General features: G+C 34.1%; 1 protein-coding gene across 6 annotated transcripts in view; it reads right to left on the reverse strand.

The window, feature by feature from the left end:
* Myo61F (Myosin 61F) overlaps positions 1-20,838 on the reverse strand; it is an 88,676-nt gene that overhangs the window by 18,547 nt on the left and 49,291 nt on the right. For 3 of the 6 annotated variants that reach the window (XM_068776979.1, XM_068776981.1, XM_068776983.1), the window contains exons 2-6: positions 8,326-8,482; positions 5,364-5,479; positions 3,225-3,295; positions 2,230-2,621; positions 1,099-1,311 (exon numbers count right to left, since the gene is read on the reverse strand). In XM_068776979.1, coding sequence (XP_068633080.1) covers positions 1,099-1,311; positions 2,230-2,621; positions 3,225-3,295; positions 5,364-5,479; positions 8,326-8,482 — 949 coding nt within the window. Of the gene's footprint in view, positions 1-1,098; positions 1,312-2,229; positions 2,622-3,224; positions 3,296-5,363; positions 5,480-8,325; positions 8,486-13,148; positions 13,228-20,838 lie in introns of those variants that run through there. The other 3 variants (XM_068776977.1, XM_068776982.1, XM_068776980.1) reach the window with 2 other exon arrangements.

The raw sequence follows: 20,838 nt of genomic DNA on the forward strand, positions 1-20,838 counted from the left end.
TCACCTAACCCCTGGACTAAACGAGTGACATCAATAGTTAGTAAAGTATAGTAAAGAATAGAATATAGGATAGTATGGAAAGAGATTGTCGTCGATTCCGTTAAGGTATTACAAGATGGAGACGGCTTTTAGAAATGAAGAAACGAGTGAGAAGATATATATATTCTGTGATCAAAAAGTAAAGCGAAATTGTCATTTAAAATTCTCGGACTAATGCCCCTATGGATGGCAGGCAATTTTTCCTAAGTTGGTAGTATTGACTATAACAGTGATGGCTAAGCGCCTTGACAATAGAAACAAATTTTCGAAATTTGAAATTTTTCACGAGTCGCAAATAATAACGTTTTAAAAAGGCATTTATCATTTAAAAAAAAAACATATGCATTAAAATTAAACATTACAGTATTTTTTAAAAAAAAAAGTTTTAAAATCATACGAAACGATTACAATTTTTTTTAAAATAAATTACATAAAAATTACACTTTTAATTTTCATGTAACTCGGTTATATTTATCGTGATACAAATAATCCTTTCAAAAGCCGCATGTAGTTCGCGAGCGCCAGGTTGGTCAACCCTGATCTATAACATTTGTAAAGCGTCTGTTTGTCAATAAGTTATTATCTCCGAGTAACACGTGTTTTTCATCACGCATCAAGTCTGGATAGGTTCCAAAATCACTAAAATTTTTGAAAGAAGGGCTGTAAACTTGCCTCTCGCCAAACTTGACGGCCTATCTAAAATAGCACAGCGTGAAGGAAGATTACGTGGCGATCCCTCACCGGGAGATACAGTCACCCTCTATAGCGCGGAGGGCGATCACCGGGGGGATTTTAGTGAGTAGGAATCCCACATAAACCCGTCCTTTTCCTAAATGCATCTTGAACTCCGGAAGTTTTCCGCCCCGAAACCAAAACAAGGTACTTTTATGAAATTTGTGGGGGGAGGTGGGGGTTTTGAGAGTACAGTTCGATGAATAATGAAGCCAAACAGATCTTAAGCTACCATCGAAAAATAGGAAGGTCCACTATTGACAACTGGCAAAAATTATCTTCTATAAGTGTTTGATATAAAATTTATTATCAATTAGTTCGTCTTACCTCAGCGACATTTCCACTGTTGGCGTCATGTGATAGGATTTCAGCATATCCTTTATCGTTCTGTACAAACTTGACGTTCCCAAGGTGCAAGACGCTTGCTACTATTTCGAACATTTCCTTTTGTTCAGCCTCTCCTATCTCGATTACCTTCATCGCCTCCTGGACGATGCGGAACTGGTCCGCGTCGTTTGTCTTCTGGCTAAATGATGAATGCTGCAAAAATATACAGGGTGATAGGTTATTGGTGTAAAAGTTTTAAAGGCAATAATGAATATATAGCTCTCTTCTTGTCGATAACTATATTGTATTCTCTTTCCAAAAGTCAATGATTACAGAAATTATAAATAACATAATAATTATAAAGTAAGAAAAGGCTTTTTAAAAATTATTACTTAAACTTTATACATGTTGTTACGAAATAGTTGTAAATCACTTCCTTTAAAGCTTTTACTTCTATAACCAACCATACTGTATTTTACTTATAAACAGGTTTTATAACTCGCGATGTTCCGACAGGAGTATAATAAAATTTTTAGTAATTTTAAATTTATTGCTTTTGTTGTTCTTCACAACAATGAGTTATGATTTTTTTAAAACTTAAAACTTGTTTATAAGCGGAATGTAGTGTTAGTTATATCAATTATCAAATCCTATAGCTAATAAGATGTACTACGAGCGGTAATTCTCTATCGTAATGATTTTTTTTTCATGAGAGTTGCGCGTTATATTTTGATTATGGAAAATCAGTAGCAAGTCGGAGGATTAACTGGTGTAATTTTAGCTATCTCATCTATTGATGTTTCTCTTCATGATACTTATTATGTAGTAGCCCATTTCCACTATGTTTTATCTATGGGAGCAGTATTTGCAATTATAGGAGGATTTATTCATTGATATTTTTTATTTTCAGGTCTTTCTTTAAACCCATTTCTTTTAAAAATTTAATTCATTACAATATTTATTGGAGTAAATTTAACTTTTTTTTTCCTCAACATTTTCTAAGATTAGCAGGAATACGTCGTCGATATTCTGATTATCCTGATAGTTTTATTTCATGAAATATTATCTACTCTTTTGTATCTTATATTTCTTTTTCAGTAGCAAATACTACCTTACCAATGTAATGCTTACCATATCTGTTGTATATTTGTACGCTTCAGGACGTCCTTGCAGCTTCAAATGCCTCAGCAGCTCCTGTTCTGCTCCGGCCAGCAGTTGATAGAAGATATGGAAGTTCCTCTCGCCTGTCATCTGACTGACGACCCTTGATTTCTCTAAAAGGTAATTCAAGATATGTCCACCTTCAGGCGCGCCTTCGTAATTGAACTGTATATCCATGTATTTTCCGAAACGGCTCGAATTGTCGTTGCGATGAGTTTTAGCGTTTCCGAACGCTTCGAGGAGCGGGTTGCTTTGAAGTAGTTTGTCCTTGACGGTCTCGACATTGCGGAGGTGATTTGTTCTTGATGCTATGTATTCTAGAACTTTCTTCGATGCTTCGGTTTTACCAGATCCAGATTCGCCTTGAGGATTAAAATACTTTGTTAATTACTATTGTTACAAAGCACGAGTTACAGAACTCTCTAAACCAGTGTTTTTCAACGTAAGGCCTACGCTCCACAGGTGGGGATTTAAGTATATTTGATTGTTAAGAAGGGCAATTCGTAAATGTACTCGACACAAGCATAATCCTTTTGCTAATATACATATATATAAAAATATTAAAATTATGTCCTATATATTACATAGGGGGTGTAAGAGTTTTACAAAGGCTTAAGTGGGGCGTGATACAGAAAGGTTTGGGAAGCACTTCTCTAAACAATAAAGACCGAACCTTACGATCAAGAACTTTGAAGTTATTTATAGATTTTTGTATGCGATTCTCGGAAATTCTAACCGAGAACTATCGCGAACTTACTAGAACTTTCTACACGGTATAAATAGGTGTACTCCCCATGTCGACAGTTCTGTGTTGTTTTTCGAGTTATAAGATTAAGATCTACGATCGGTGATATAAAAGTGACTATTCGGTAAATTATTTGGACAGTGATTTCTTGAGTGATTTGGAAGCTAAGTTTGAGCTAAGCGAAAGTATACTTAGTGTACAAATTATATTTATCAATTACCTGAAATCAAGATGCACTGTTCTCTGTGCTCGTATACCAAAGAGCGGTACGCATTGTCAGCGATTGCAAACCTGAAAAAAAGGTATTTATTGGGTTACTTATATATTAAATTATTGAGTTAATCATTATTTCTGAGTAAGGAAAGAATTCCGCTATGTAGCAGTAGTCGTGCAATAAAGTGCACCGCTCACCAGCACACAAATTGTCACTACTGCTACATAGCGGAAGTCGCTATGTATTAGTCTTTTTCTTACTTAGGATGGACTTCCGTAAAGTAACGCCTGAATCTATTAGATATTATTTCTAAAACAAACTTTTAAAGCGATTTCCTCCTATAATCAATTACCATGAACAATTTACACTAAGTGCCGGATGATAAATCTGCGAATTCGACAATAACAGCTATAAATACTGCACTGTATAAAATGTATAAAATACTTGTAGTCAAAGTTACAAAAGGACAACTAGATTAGGTGTTACCGAGTTGGTAATTTCGACGATAGCATTGCAAACGTGACTATATTTATCGGTGATATAGATTGTAGACATTCGTGTCATACCTAACTCTGACGCGATAGTGACAAAGTAGATCATTGGGACATGTAAATTACTTTTTTACTTTGTAAAGTCGAGACAAGAGTGAAAATGTATCTTCTAGAAGAGCATCTACCATTACATACCTCGATATCATTTAACATAGACTAGACAAACATTAATCGCTTTGCCTAATACGAATAAAGACAAATTCGCTAGCGTGTAATACCGGTGGTTAATTATTAAATGTTGAATCTGCCAGCTTGTACCACCGATGGTTCACTATTGAATATTCAATCTGGCGGCGTGTACCACCGATGGTTTATTATTGAATGTTCAATCTGCCGGCGTGTACCACCAACGGTTCATTGTTGAATGTTCAATCTGTCGACGTGTACCACCGATGGTACACTAGTGAATGTTCAATCTCTTCACGTGTACCATCGATCAAATCAAAGACCCACATGACTTGTTAACCATATTTTGCCGACGACTGAATTGACACTAATCATAGCGACATGGTACCTTTTTCTACCATAGCGGGACAAATGACAAGACTTTTTGTTTCTTGCTTGAATGTATCAAATATGGTTGTTAGGAAGGAAGTAAAAATAACATTTAATATAATTAAACAAAATAGTATGTTGACCATTTCTATTATAAACAATTATATACAACAACAATTATATAAAATAAGAATTTTTGATCCAGTACCCATAGCATGTAAGTTCAAACTGGGTCTTTTGATGCGTTATATTATGTACAGTATTAAACTAATTTTGACCACTTATGTGAGATATATCATTACATATGTAAACAAAATAAATAGAGATATTATATGTGCATTAAGGTTTACGATCTGCTCGATATGAGTCTGGACACGTGGGACGAAAACTAAGATAAGGTTGTTAATGCGTACAATCGCGATCAGATAACTAAAGGAAAAAATACTATCTACTGTTGATAAAGCATGTTAAAATTTTGAGAATAATGTTAGGAATAATCTAATAATTTTTTTTTATTAATTGTTGCATGGTTGATATTTCTCTATCAAGAAAGCCTAACGTTTATTGTTCCTGTTGCCAATGTGGCGGAAGCATTACTATGTTTTAAATTGAAAAATAAAACGTCAAATTCAAACTATACGGGTTTATGTATATGTATGTTTATGTATTAACATTTGAACAGGAAATAACCACACGCCGTCAGATGCAGCGCGATATTAATTTGAGCGCCGCATCATAGAAAAACAATCGGCCCCGATGTGTACGTGTTAATACTGGCTAAGTGGTGTCCTAAATGAAACCAAATAACACGTGTACATTAAATTATGGGGACAGAACACAGTTATTCCTACACACTACATTATGACGATAAAAACAGAGTAATGTCTACACACTATAGTAGGGGAATAAGCAAATTAGTGGTTAAAAATTACAGCACAGAGCTAAAACATCACAATACAGGAAGGCGGAATAAAGCAGTAATTCCTACACACTATACTCATATTGCAACGTAACAAGGTAGTGCCTACACACAACCATCTTAGACGGTCCAGAGCAAGACTGATCTGCCATTAATAATTTCATAAAACAAAATACTCACACATGCGGAGGGGCCTCGAAGAAAGCCTTTTTGTAGTATAACTTCGCTTTCTCCTCCGTGTAGAGCGGCAGGTTCTTGTACGGATTTACGGAGATCAGTACATTACCGATGTAAGTCTGTAAATAATAAACTTTACTGTAATACCAAAGTTACTGAGTAAAAATTTAACAATTGCAAGGTGAGATGAGACGTATAAAGGTACCAAAGATTTAATTCTTGAGGGTCAGATGTTTTTTTTATGATCCTCTTTTTTTGGGATCTCTCGTTCGACTGTCTTAATGTATGACAAGGACTTATGAAATATTTTTTTTAACTATTCTGTACTTCATTCTTCCTGTTCCATCTTTCACTTAATCTAGCATTCTCTCTTCTTCCTTCTTTCACAATATCTTTCACTCTATACCTTTTACCTACATTCTATTATACATCGCCTTCTTTTCGTCGCCACATTTCTCATAATATTACATATTTTACATTTTTATTATTACTTCTGTTTGTTTCATCTGCTTTATTATTACTATGTAATAGCTATTTATCACTATTAACCGACCTTAGGTTTTGTAAGGACTTTCTTTATATGACCTTTGTGCAGTATCGTAAGGTTATGAGGCATCCAGCAAGCCCTATCAGGGAGGCGATGCTGCCTGTCTCTGCCTTCCTTCTTAGCTCAATCTCTATATCTATTCGGATAGCAGAAGAAGAGACAGCAGGCAATTATGTGCACTATGGTCTTGTCCACCACTTGGTTACAGATGCACGAGAGACTCTGAGTTTAAACCTAGACGGGTACTCAGCGAATCTCCTCTGGCTGGTGAACATTTTTTCATGGCCTCCGTTTTTGGGGGCCTGTCCTTTCACTCCTATCTATTTGGGGACAGTAATTTATCCCTCTTTTCTTTCATTTATATTTTCCTTGTTTTTTTTTATTCTTTCACTCTTTATGCATTACATAATTCTCGTTTTTTTAAAGCTGGTTTGGAAAAATATACTCATTAGAGTCGGATGATAGAAAATGCTTGGCAGCATTAAGTCGGCTTTTATCTTTAAATACCATAAATAATAATAAATTATTATATAAGTATTAGTGGTTTTCCTTGAGATGTATAGACTCCTTGATTATACCGATGTTATCGATGAAAGGATTCTCTTCATCAGGATTGATGTTTCTGACTTCAGGGTTGATGATATACCCCGGGATTACTAGATCCCAGTAACGACAAATAACAATTAAGGGTACTAATGAATTGACGCCGTGATTAAAATAATTTATTTATTGTGAATATTTCTTAACGGATCTTTTTAATATATAACGACGTTTCCATATGACGCATATAGACATATAGATAGAATATATTTACTTATATTTAATATTTTAAAGATATACAGCGGCATCTTGACGTCAATTTAATATATGTTGAATTACTTTTGCACGATGTATTTTAGATAGTGTAGTATATAAATGTGAAAGTGTAATATTCTTTCATTTATTAACATTTTTCGTTTACTATAGACAATAAATAGAGTAAAATAAAAGAAACAATTTTTATGGTACAAGAGGCAGTCTATACCAGACATCCTTTAGATGGAAACGATAGGGAATGAGGATGAATGAGATGCATCCAGCATGAAGAAGCAGACAGTTTAAGGTGTACGTACATATAAATAAATATATATATATATATATATATATATATATATATATATATATATTTATATAAATATTTGCGTGGAAAAGGTACTATTTTAATATGTACCTAGAAAAAAGGAAAATTACTTCAACAATGTGTTATCTATTTAGGTGTCAATTATAAAATGTCCTTGTAAGCTGTTAAAGATACGCTGAAATAACCGGAGGTTCTTATGGATAAGGTATTATTTTTAATAACCATTCTGTTTTGCAGTTTAATGTTATCACTAACAACATATCTATGAAGTTGGACTTTCTGTTTTCTGTTGTGTGTGTATCTAGTTTAAACTGAGACATAAGCCAATATACTCGCTAATAAAGTTATAATGTAATGCTACCGTAACCGCAGTACCGCTAGGTATAAGCCTCCAGATGGAAGGGGTATTCCTTTAGTGTGCAGTCAACGCTCAAGGCTACGTTATTTATTTTTTCCTCTACAACGCGGCGCATTTCTAAGGCGCGGTACAGCGGTTTTAGTAAATGTAATTTTCTTATTTCATTTATTTGATTTGATAGACAAAATAATCGTCCTTTAAGGCGATATAGACTTTGGCTAAATAATATTTAGATGAAATATAATTTTTAATTTATTTCAATTCTTTTTTTGGAAGTGTAATCATATATTAAGACCAATTCGAACCGGTGTAGTGCATTCAATTTAGTGAGTTTTATATATCAGTATATTGTCATTATATAAGTGACTGAAATCATGTTGCTAGTCGATTTAGACTTCGTGCAGCTTCATCGATCTTGTGTCCGCGGAAACCGGAGGTCTGCTGACTAAAATTTTACACAGAGTGATTATATCTCAGTTACAACGGAGAATTATGCATAAAGAAAGACTATATCCGTGTAGGTGTATAGTGTAGTGAATGAGGTGTAGTGTTAGTTATGTGAAGCGAGGACTACTCGCCGGTCGGCAGCGACACGGGCCTCTCCTGACTGCCCTCGGGTAAGCTACCTTTGTAACTTAAGAATATATATATATATATATATATATATATATATATATAATTTAACGAACTCTGTGGCTTTGTCGTAGAACCAACATATCGATACTGATAGAATTCAGTGTCCACTCGTCTTTCTACTATACGAACAAAGCGTATGTTTTTCTTCTCGACTTTTTACTTGATTTTAATAGCGTAACCGCAGCAATATACACCGCTGAAAAACCGGCATAGATGGCTTAACAAGGAGGCTTTTATTGATTTTGTAGATCACCAACAGATGACGTGTGTATCGTATAGAGACAATTTAAACTATTGTACTCACATAGATGATGTTCTCATTGAACCTCTTCCTCAGGTTATCGATGAAGGCGGCTTCGGACTTGTAGTCCTCCAGCAACACGAAGTCCTGGACGCCCACGCGCTCGCGATGTTGAAGCGCGTGCTCCATTACGCCCTGCACCGACAGCGGACGGAGCAGGCTGCTGACAAAACCTTACGTCAATAAAATACTACAGCTTTATCAGAAAATTTACTCAAAAGTACGAAGCTAGAAATTACGGCATTTGTTTTATTAAAAAAGACACTCCTTTATACACAACTAAAAGACGGAATGCCTTTTTATTTATGTTATTAAATATTTTATATCGGCATTGGCGAATATAAAGCTCAACGAATCCGCTGGCTTGGTCACTTGGAGCGAATGGGATTGGATCGGAGCGTGAAGGTAGCGTACCTGGAAAAACCGAGGGGTCGAAGACCAGTGGGTAGACCCAGGTATCGCTGAATCGATCGCGTTGAGGCGCGTTGAGGTAGACTTGCGCAAATTGAATGTCAACCAATGGCAGAGAATGTCGAGACCAAACAAAAAAAAAAACACGAAATTCGAATATTGAATACAGCATCCTTTAACTTAAAAAAACGTGGCTACTTAAATTATAAAAGCGCCCCGAATTGAGAAGATCCAAAAAAAATGTATTTTTATAAACACTAAATACCAGGGTGAATCGAAAAGTTCTTAGAAGTGCATATATATGAAATCTTTTTGGATCAAGTTCGATATTCAAAGTAAAGAGTGTCTATCACACTATATTTATGCAGACTGTCACTTGTTGTGTGAGTTTCAAGACATGGACATCCTGACGATCACAGAGGCTGCTGGCCATCCTCTAGAAACTTGTTTATGAGTAGTGACAATCCTATATAATTAAGGCAGAAATCGAACCTGCGACCTCCGATTCCAAATATCAGTGCACATCAGATTAAGTTAAACAAATTAAATTAATTATATTATAATTGAGAGGTATTAAAAGAGTTTAGAAGTTTTAGAAGCGTATACATCAATAAAGTCGGTATGTTCAATCCTTAAGGAGGTAAGATAAATATATGATAAAGTAAATCCTTTGTATCGATGATTTAGAATTCAAATAATCGATCGTCGAATGAGAAATATATAAAAAAAGTAATTTAAACGAAATTCCGGTTTCGCGAAAATATTAAAATACAGTTAAACCTGTTTTAAGTTTTTTAATGCTATGTAAAGAAAACAAACAGCTTTACATATCCGTTCATCATATAAATATATATGTTTACTTAGCTTAGAAATTTCAAGTTATTCATGCTTTTTTTTCAACCATTAGATGCCTACTCCAAGGTTTATTCTCTTCCTCATAAATCGCCTAAACGAGGCTGTATCCATCGACTTTTCCCCGCCTTAACTATGGCGTCTAGTGATTTATCCACACCGCGTCGTGATTGCCACTCTAGAATCTTTCGGCCCCAAGAGCCATCCGTTGCACGATATCTACCAAGATCTTATTGGAATCGACCAATCTACCAATACTACGTTAGCCATTAATCCTTAGCGCTGTCTCACTCGCACAGTATTTATCACACAGACCTGTGTGAGATCACACACCCAGGATTTCTACTACGTAAAATGTATGGACATAGCGGCAAAATAAAGAAGCCGATATACTTAGAGAAGGCCGCGTCTCACCCCAACCCCTTCATAGCGAACTCTACTCCCTACTCCTCCAGAATCTCCTTCAGACATCTCGTAAGACGTCCTAAAGACGTCCTTACGGATCCTATCGCAGGGTGACCACAACCCACTCACCACACGCTTCAGACATTCGCAACACTGCAAACGCAAACTCAACCTGTTTTTTTGGGGGGGGAGAATCTTCCGGACGTTCACGATGCCCCGCCTTTGGGAGGGGACAGGGGTATGTGGGATTCCTACGCACTAAACCCTCCCCCCCCGTAATCGCTCTCTGCGCTATACAGGGGACCGCGGTATCTCCCGGTCAGGGATCGCCACGCGGTCTTCCCTCACGCCGTGCTATTTTCTCAATAGAATGTCGAGGGGTAAACTCAACCTCTACATCAACCTTTCTACTGACGGACATTCGCCGCACGAAAAAACGCGTACGATACTGAAAAATCAAGCACAACAATCTCCACCGTCCCTTACGTAAACTGCGTCAGTCACCCGACATCGCCGTTGTGAACAGCGTGGGTGATCCGAGGTAGGATCAGTATCCTTCCTTAGCTTGCCTAGTGGTCTGCTGCGCTCTAATCGTTACTCCACACATACTACACAAACAGCAACACAGACTCGACCAGGTATGCCTAGTCTTAACTGCCTTAACTTCCATAAGAGCGTCAAATATAAGTTCGGAAACACGAATGCTAGTTTATAGTATAGTTCACGGACCCTTCCGCTCCGTGAACTCATTTCCGACAAAGCTGTAAAAGCTTTATGGCTAAAAGCAATAACAGCACTAACATCTTCGAAACAGTACAGTACAGTACAAAAGCCGATAGAAGCAGAAAAACAAAGAAGCGTAGGAACAAGTCAGAATATCAGAATCAAGATACGAATCGATTAGCAATATTGAATACAGTATTTCTTATATGTTCTACGAACTTTTACTCAACGACCTATCTCTTCTAATCTAATATATAATATACAACGGCATTTGATTTGGCACGTGGGATATATCTTTCGTAAATATACAAGTCTAATATCTATCTTTGATTGTAAGGTGATAACGTCACACGTAAATTAGCACATGTCGGGAATCGAATCTGCTACTTACAAACCTATGTTATCATCTTTAATCACTATGCTACTGTTATAATGGTTTTTCAATTAACCGTTAGGATGTTGGACGTGAATAATGAGATATTCTCGTACCACCTTAATTACGTATACTGATGTCCATAAGCAATTATATTTCTATCATAATCATTATTATAACTCGATATATTGACACACAAACAGTTATTAAACCGGTTTAAATATGTTTTTGTATAGATTATACATCTAATGATTCATGCGATACATTGAACCGCGCGATAACTAATGGGAGAAGAATTCCACGGAACTTATTCTTATCGTTTGACAGCGTGAGAGTGTCTACAAGATTCATATAAATACAGAAGTTGACAGTTATGTTAAACTCATTGATGAAACTGACATAATTATGATAAAATAAACGCTTTATTATTAGATCAGAAAAGGTGTCTTATAAATTGAGATTTAAATTTTATTATAAAGGAAAATTTTATGATAAATATATACAATGACATATGACAGTCCTGCCAAAAATCACAGTATCGAAATATATTAGGGTGACCGGGAAATAATGTCGTTTCTGTCGACATATTTTACAGAAAAATCTATTGATTTTTACCGCTCCGGCATTGATTTGTACACTAGATGGCAAAAGGTTTTTGATAACGAAGGTGAACATATTTTTGATTAGAAATAAAAACTTGTTAAAAATGTAGTCGTGTGAATGTAACTTAAGTAAGCGATATTACTTTCCGGTCGCCATAATAGTTTATTTATGTATTATATGCGTGTGGATTGAAGATGAAATTATTTTTGTTTTTATTTACTTATTACTTAATAAATGTACGTTTAGACACTTTTGTTTTATTGACATTTAACCGTCAAGTCATATATTTATAAAAATCACCAATTATTTACCTAATTTTGAAAAAAAGAATAATTACACATATTTTGTAACTTTATTTACATGTTTTCGAAAAAAGAATGTTAATAATATTATTTATAACCTGTTTTTATATTTTTTAAATATGTATTCATTGCGTCTTGCAAAAATTTCAAATTTAGAATAATGTGTCGGGCTTTCAAGGAGTTTAGCTACTAGTTTAGACCTTTTTCTTGTTGTTTTTTCTTTTGGTTCTTATATTTGCATTTGATGTAACGTCGGCTTAGGCTTTGTGCAGCTTCAATATTGAGCCAGCGGAAATAAGAGATCCAAAGGAATAAGCATTATAATTATTGTTTGTTAATAGAACTTATAACAAATTGTAACCTGTCATTTAGCAAGTTTCTCTGTCTATAGAAATTCATAAATAATATCAGAATTCATACAAATTTAATATAGTTCATTATGTGCATATTACAAATTTTATAATTGTTTTAATTATAATTAGAGCAATTAATTCATGTGTTTGAATTTTTTTTAATTAAACTCTCTAAACTAGATTACACATACGTATAAACTATAAATAATGTATATGTTAAAAAATAAACCAGATGCACGACTTTCTGGAAGTAAACGCTACACGCGTTAAGAGTAAAAAAGAGACATAATTTACACTCCGATTAACAATGAAACATTATGTTTACAAGGAATTATTCTTTGCTTCTTAATTTTAGGTATTTTAACATTAAAAATATATATTCCTTTAACTATGTTATTATAAAGTTTACACATGCGCCACATATACGAGTGTTGACCATAATTAGTTTGTGCTGTAGACTAGTCAGAACTCACTTTTTTAAGAGTGATATCAGTTTTGCCTATATTAATGATATAATTTCAGTAATAACCAAGACATTTTCAAAATAATATAGTTTTGAAAAATATTCTTTAAATTCGACTAACAGTGAAACAGCACCTTAAGAGATTCGAAATAACATATTCGATAGTTCAAACAAGAATTCTGTGTGTGGAAAGGGGGTTGCTGAACACGTGTTTACTAAACTATAATTAATTTTCAAAAATCAAGCATTTTAATATTCATTTTCACCATACAAACGGACACACATTACGTTATTAGCAAAGCTGTTATAATAAATAGTCTAAACTTGTGAATCGCGCTTACCGGAGTTTAATAATACGACTCAGCAACCCCTGGCAATCTTCTCCTTCATTAAAACCCATTTCCGAACACAAAGACACATCAGTCCGATACGAAATACGGTTATGAACTAATGAAAAATATAAATAATTGCTAACGACTATACTGGAAGCGATAAGGTGCGGATGTTGCTGGGATATCAAAAGTTTAGCTGTTATAAAATGCTAACAGTGTATTCACTGTTTGCGCGGGAAACTGATATGACATTGACATTTGGCGCCCTTTTGTTTTATTTCATATCTCACTGGCCAGTAATCTGAATTACAGGAGCGTTTTTGTTTTTTGTCGTCAAATAAACTTTAATGGTTTTATTTTATGTTAAAGTATGGTTGACAGGCCGATGATGACGACGTTTTGTCACTGGACGGAGGTGGCCGCCTGACTATCATAGATATATGTACGTTAAATTATTTTTAATTTAATTTTATTATATAGATAGTAGGTTCGATATAAAACCTTATTACTATTATTATAAATAAAGGTTGCGGGAAGTCGCTGTATGCGAGTAGTGCAAGACCGATCATCGTAGCCATCTTGGGGGGGGGGGGGGGGAGATAAGCTTTGCAGTATGTATGGCGATGATTATTGTTATATTACGTTTTTATAGATGTCTAAAAAAACTAGAACTTCACGACAGTAATAAATAATAATGGTTAATGGTATGACATTTAGTCGTCAATACAAACTACGATAGAGTTAGTCTCTTTATTCTTTTCTCCTCCTCAGCTAATAGACGCCTTCTGCAAGTCATACTGTCCGAACGGGACTTCGCTCTCGTATCTGCTAGTAAAACTTTAATAAAAGTATGGTGAAAATCGACTATTAATTTTAAAGTTTTTCGTGTTGTTCTTAAGTTATGTTTGAATAAATATAATTATTTATTTATGGTTAGTACGTTAATAAAGATTTAGTTTACGTCACAATTACACATACAAAACTATTACAAAAAATTTAAAGTGAACACAAAAAGCTATATTAAAACAGTATATTAAAATAGACACTTTTTCTTATTTCTCTTTAGCCGACAGATATGCTCTGCAAGGCATACGTCTCTCCAAAAATCGTAACTATGCTCTGTCTTCCGTTGCCCGCACTATATCTTATTTCTTATAATACAATTTCATATAAAATGTTTCATAAACCCAATTCAATTTTAATTTTGGACCTTTAAATAAGTTCGGTGTTATTTGAAATGCCCTTGTTAAATAAAATACAAGTAAAATTTGAATAAAAGTATTCAACTAAGGGTTGTAAATAGGGTTACCATTTGAATTTAAATTTTCGTATAAGCCGTTATAAGGTTATAGTTTAAGGGGACCTACTAATACATATATATTTATATATATACATATATATATATGTTATTATACGTATATATATATATATATATATATATATATAAGCAGCAGTAATGTATTATTTATTCATGGATATTGTTATCAATATACGAATATTTAAAGTTACCACCTATGTACGCTGTGAATGCCAGAAGAGCCTAATTTGAAAGAAAGTACAATCAGATAAAACTACCTTATAAGTCATCTTTTGACTTAAAGCTACAAGGGTTTCTAACGCACTCCGATCTGTAAAGAGCCCACGAGAAACTCAGACGGGTTTCTTGTGGTCATTTTCACAATGTTCTTAATACAGTATTTAGAGAAATTTATTCTCAATCTCTATTGCTACTTAAAATCCTTCAGACATTAAAAACATTTTTTGTTTTATGAACTTTTTAAATTTCTTCTTCTTTTCAGCTGATGGACATTCACTGCAAGTACTGGGCCTTCTCCAAAGATCGGCCACGAAGACCCGTCCCGCGCTGTCTGGATCCATTGACTTCTCGCGACCTAAACTGTCTTCTGTCCGTCTAGTGGGCACAATCACTCTAGGACCTTTCAATGAAAGACGATCAACTCTTCGAGCTACGTCGGTGTTCTGGGTTTCTGCCTTCTGCGGATCTCCTCATTTCTGATTCGATCTGGCAGCAAAACTCCAAGCACATCCCTCTCCATTGCTCTCTGAGTGATTTTAAGACTTCTTATGAAGCCTAACGTAAGTGATCACGTCTCGTATCCGTATGTCATCAGCGGCAACACACATTGGTTAAAGACCTCGAAAATTAATAATAATTAATTAAAAAAAAGATTTCTATCACGAGTGATCGTGCACGATATTTTTTATTTGAGTATATTGTATGGCGCCATCTCTTGTTTTTGGTTGACGTTATATGCTTAAATACTGTTTTAATTTACTGTGTGTTTTGTATGGGGTACTCTCCTATAAATTTTTAAATTTTTTAACTCGTCTTTTTTCATCTAGTCGTAACCTAATTTTGAACATAGCAACATATATTAGGGTAATGGGAAAGTAATGACGTTTCTGTCAACATATTTTACAGAAAAACCGTTTGATTTTTACCGCTCCGGTATTAAAAATTTGTATACTAAATGGCAAAAAGTTGTTGATAACAAAAGTAAGCATATTGTTGATCAGAAATAAAAAATTGTTAAAAATATAGTCGTGTGAATTTAAATTAAGAAAGCGACATTACATTCCGGTCATCCTTATACTTTGAAGAATTAAAAAAAGGACCAATATAAAGCTATTTCCGCCATGCAGCAGTAGTCCTGCAATAAAGTGCACCGCCCGCCAGCCTGCTGATAAATGCGCATGCGGCAAACAATGCGCATTACACGATTACTACCGTTAAACCACTAAACACGTGTTTCACCCCTCCACGGGACATCCCCAGGAGTAATGTTACACCGATTAGTCCCAAACACAGAGTGACTCTGTGTCTCAGAGCGGGCGGTGCACTTTATTGCACGACTACTACTGCATTGGCGGAAGTAGCTATATATTGGTCCTTTTCTTACTTAATTTACACTGCATTGATTATATAATATCATGTCATGACACTTTGACGAATTTTATTTTCTATAGATTTCGATACGGACTTATCCTGTGTAATCCGAAAAGCGTGGTCACTGCAATCATATCCCCTTCGAAAAGGGGAACAGAGTTGACGTAACGGCATTGATAAGTAACCTAGTAACGCATCTGTTTAACGGACACACGCACGGCCCAAGGACTTAGTGTAACATATTATTGGAATTAACACTGAACTTAGTGCACGCCGGGCGACTTAATAAATTCTTCACACGATGTATCATGTTCAAATGTAACATGTATAAACGTTGTTTTATATAATCACTTGTCACGGGTTCTAGTTAGTTTGCATGATATATACAGGGTGATTGGATATAGATATAAATAAAATCAATAGTTTAAAAATAATGAATAACGCAAAAAAATATAGAAAAAAAACAGGTTTTTTTTTTTAATTTTACTCAAGAATGTTTTAATGCGTCAAATTTTTCTTTTGACATACAACATATAAGGCTTGAAAGCATTGTTGATAAATAGATTTAATATACATATATTAATATATATATATGTATAATCAATGATATAATAAAACGATATAATCGATATAATCAATGGTTTTAGAAATAATGAATAATGTATATATATATATATACACACACACACACACACACATATAGTATGTATATGTAATAGTGTGTATATATAAATATATATTTATACACACATATATAAATACATACATATATATATATATATATATATATATATATCGAACGAAAGTTTAGTCTTGTATGTCTGTACTTAGTGTATTTTTTGGTAATTTGTCTAAACCTTAATTAAGTATGTACTTGAAAACTAATAATAAATTTATTATTTTTAATAAAACAGATCTACTTACTATTAATTACAGGTTTTAATTTACTGTCACTTTCACTATAAATCACAAACTTCTTTTAATTTTTTTAATATATATCAGACAAAATTAATCACACACTCCATTCCAATTCTTCGACTTACTTCAGACTAAACAAATAATAAACTAAAATCAATTTGTCTGTTTGTAACCTCCACCTATTTGTTAGTAAACGCAGATTAAGCATAATGATGTATCAATTAAAAAAACAATACATATTTATGGTTTATGGTAATTAGGTGACCAAGTTAATATGTTCTTTGCTTTATTTGTAATGATTCACTAATGCAGTGCATTTGCGGTCTTTTAAGTGAAATAACTTATTTACTTTGAGTTAATGATGTTTACCTCTTGAGAGAAATTCAGACTGCGATATACAAGTCAAAGGCAGTTTAAAATGACTTCAGTCTGTTAAAATAGGTCTAAAGGAAGTACTGGTTTAAAATATCTATTTTAGAGTTAGTTAAAATAAAGAATAGTTCATCAAAATGTTCATCAAAATTTAAATCGATGAACTTTCTATAGGATCGGTTGGTTGCGGTCTACATCCAGGGTCTGTTGAAGAACCTAGCAAGCTTGTCTCTCCGCCTTGTGGCCGAAGTTTTGGGAGACACTTGCCGTGCGATCCAACCCAGACTTTTAGGGCCCCAACCTTCCGTTGGGTCATTGGGTGTCTTACAAACATACAAACAAAATCAGAATCAAAAACATATTTCCTTTATTTTGTCTTTAATTTTATGTATATTTATCTTTTTTCCTTTTTATTCTGCTATAAATATTACGGTGTTTTATAATTGTTTCTATTTTAAAACTTGATTAAGATTATAATTGGGTAGACGCTGGTTTCTCTAATACAGTGAACACTGGTGCAAAAACCAGAACTTTAAAAAATGTATATAATGAAAGTAAATAAAAAAGTTCCATATAATTACGCAGTACATACGTCAGATTTCAACAAATTAGTACTGGCCATTGGTTTATAAAATTAACTGTGAAAAAAAAATGTTTTATAATTTTTTTATTCAAGGCCGATTTTAATGCGACGAAACTAAACGGATTTGATACGTCGCCTAAACGTATATATTGATACGTTACTTTGTTTCGATATTTAAACTTAGGAAATTTCAATTATTCTTTATTACGTAAATGTAATACGCACTCGTTAAGAAAAGGACACCCCGGAATAACATGTGTATGTTTATCTAGCGGAAGGTAGACGACTCAAGAGTAACTAGAACATCACAACAACAGTACATCATCATTGTCATCAAGAGTAACTAGAACATCACAACAACAGTACATCATCATTGTCATCAAGAGTAACTAGAACATTATAACAACAGTACATCATCATTGTCATCGAGAGTAACTAGAACATCACAACAACAGTACATCATCATTGTCATCGAGAGTAACTAGAACATCACAACAACAGTACATCATCATTGTCATTTCAGCCTTAAAGCGGTCACTGTTACGTCTCCCCCCCCTTCCTATATTTCCAATACGACTGCTTGAAAACGCCCTCATCTAGCGTTTTCCAACGAGCTTAACAAGGTTGTCTTTGCGCCTTATAACTAGCGTCCTATGCCTATTGGTCCGTGATCTTCTAGAACCTTCGCTCCTTCGATCTTGCGGTCATCTGGTTTACACGTTGTGCGGCCACTTTGACCTGCCCATCTACAGAGCTATGTTCTTGTAGTTTTTAACAAAAGGAGTCCAAAAAGACCGTGGTGATATAGCTGGTAGAAATTCAGCATAACTCTCTCTCTCTCTCTCTTTTGTTGCCACTGCATGTGGCAACGTAAGAGAGAGAGAGAGAGAGAGGAGAATTTACCCACGAATTCTTTTTTTCAACCTTTGGACATCCACTGTAACTCATGTCTTTCTGAAAGATCGCCACGATGACTTCGCCTAATCGAGAACCTTTCAGCCCCTGTTCCTTAATTAACAAGTATTAAAATATTTTATTGGATTAAAAAAAATCTACAGCAGGATAAACAAGTTTTTAAGTGATAATTGAACTCGAAAAATTTCTTTACTTAATTATGTGCCTATAGATATTCCAAAATTATCTACGGTATCATATTTACATTAATTTTCATATTAAACGAATTCACGACAACGGAATAAAAAGGAATATCAAAATCGTCATCTTTTGTAAGAGAATAAATAAATACCATATAGTACATTAACCTTAAATGCATCAGTTAATCGTAGCATTGAGAATACATGTAGTAGTATGCATGTGTGGTACACAGGAGTTTAGTTAGTTATTTTAATTCTGTTACGAATCGCATCTAATTGGATTTGTTTCGTTGTACGGTAAAGGCAAAAGTCGCAGACCGTTCAGCCATCAACATTATAAACATTAAATTTTTTTTTTTTAAATAATCTTATAAATATCGAAATATAGAATTTAAATGCGATGTCTAGATATAAATATCCGTGGACATGAATAATTGAAATTAAAATTTGTAAGCAGTCCGTCACGGGTTTGTTTCCCGAAAATATTCTTATATTATTCACACTTAGTCCTTATATAGGATTGATACTGCTTGAAATCAAGTTTTCAGAGGATAGGCAGTAGTGTACTTTGCATGCCATGATACCAAAAGCGATCGCCAATACGTCTATCAAGCGTGGCGATAATGGTATGTATCCCCACAGATATCTTTGGAGACGGCTTATGCATTGCAGTAAACGTCTATGTGGTGATAAGACGAGTATTCTTTAACCCTTTTCTTGATAATGTATCTATAGAGATACATCAGAATTAAAAAAAAATAGTGGCATCAATTTTGAACGCAAAGTAATCATTTGTATGTGAATGTTTAAGTAATTTCTTAATTTTCTAACGCTTGTTCAGCTTTTTCTGTTGGCATCCTTGGGTCTTAAAAGTCAAGTGGTATGAATATTAATGCAATATTAAAAAACAATCTGCCAAGTTAAGGGTTAAGAAGAGTATCTCTCCTTCTTTAAGAAGATAGATGTATTTAATTATAATTTTTGTCATCTAAACTGCAAACAAATTAAGCCTTACTATATCGAATTCTTTTAATTTAAAAGCAACGGTTCCAATAGCATTTTGATCTGAAAGAAGCCCATAACAAAGTTAAACGAAAAAGATAAGAGATTTAATTCGTTTATTCAACATTGAAACTTTTAACAAAACTCTTATTGGTCGTTAAATTATTATCTATATATTTTTTATCTATTTTGTTTTTGACTCTACTCTGCTTCGCAAGGTGTTGTAGTTGAGGAAAAAATACAGAAAAAATTCCACAACAATACATCTTTTAATAAAGTTTAACACAGATTTATACATATACACTTTATAAGATTTTACCTAAATGAAATCAAAGTAATCAGGCGACATTATTGCCAATGAATCTTATCATTTAAATAATTGACTTTTGAATTTCGGGTTTTTTAAATCACTTTCACAAAGATCCTTAAACTGTAGTTATGTAAAATTCATTATCATATTATTGATAAGAGCTTTCTAACAGAGAAAAATCATTTGTGAAAAAAGTTAACATGTTTCAACATGTCCGCAAACAATTGTCGTATCAACTATTTGTGAAAAGAAATGCAGAAGGTCAACGTTCTAAGTTTCAATGAAGGACTGACATCATTAAATTGGCAGTGAATTGTTGCCTCATCAATGTACAGTGCAACAGACGGAGACGGAGTGGTCTTACAAAGACATAGTTTACTTTTCAGACGATCAATGATTTTGACGCTCTGTCAGCAATGCATACCTAAGAAGAAAGTAAAGATATTCTTCTTAAAGCATAGGCCTCCCTCAATCATCGCCACAATAATGGTTCACCTAGTTTGAGGTATACC

The sequence above is a fragment of the Battus philenor genome, unplaced genomic scaffold (genome assembly GCF_028537555.1).
Source record: "Battus philenor isolate CCGP_79_NKW_IND1 unplaced genomic scaffold, ilBatPhil1.0.hap1 SCAF_13, whole genome shotgun sequence".
Classification (NCBI taxonomy): Eukaryota; Metazoa; Arthropoda; class Insecta; order Lepidoptera; family Papilionidae; genus Battus; species Battus philenor.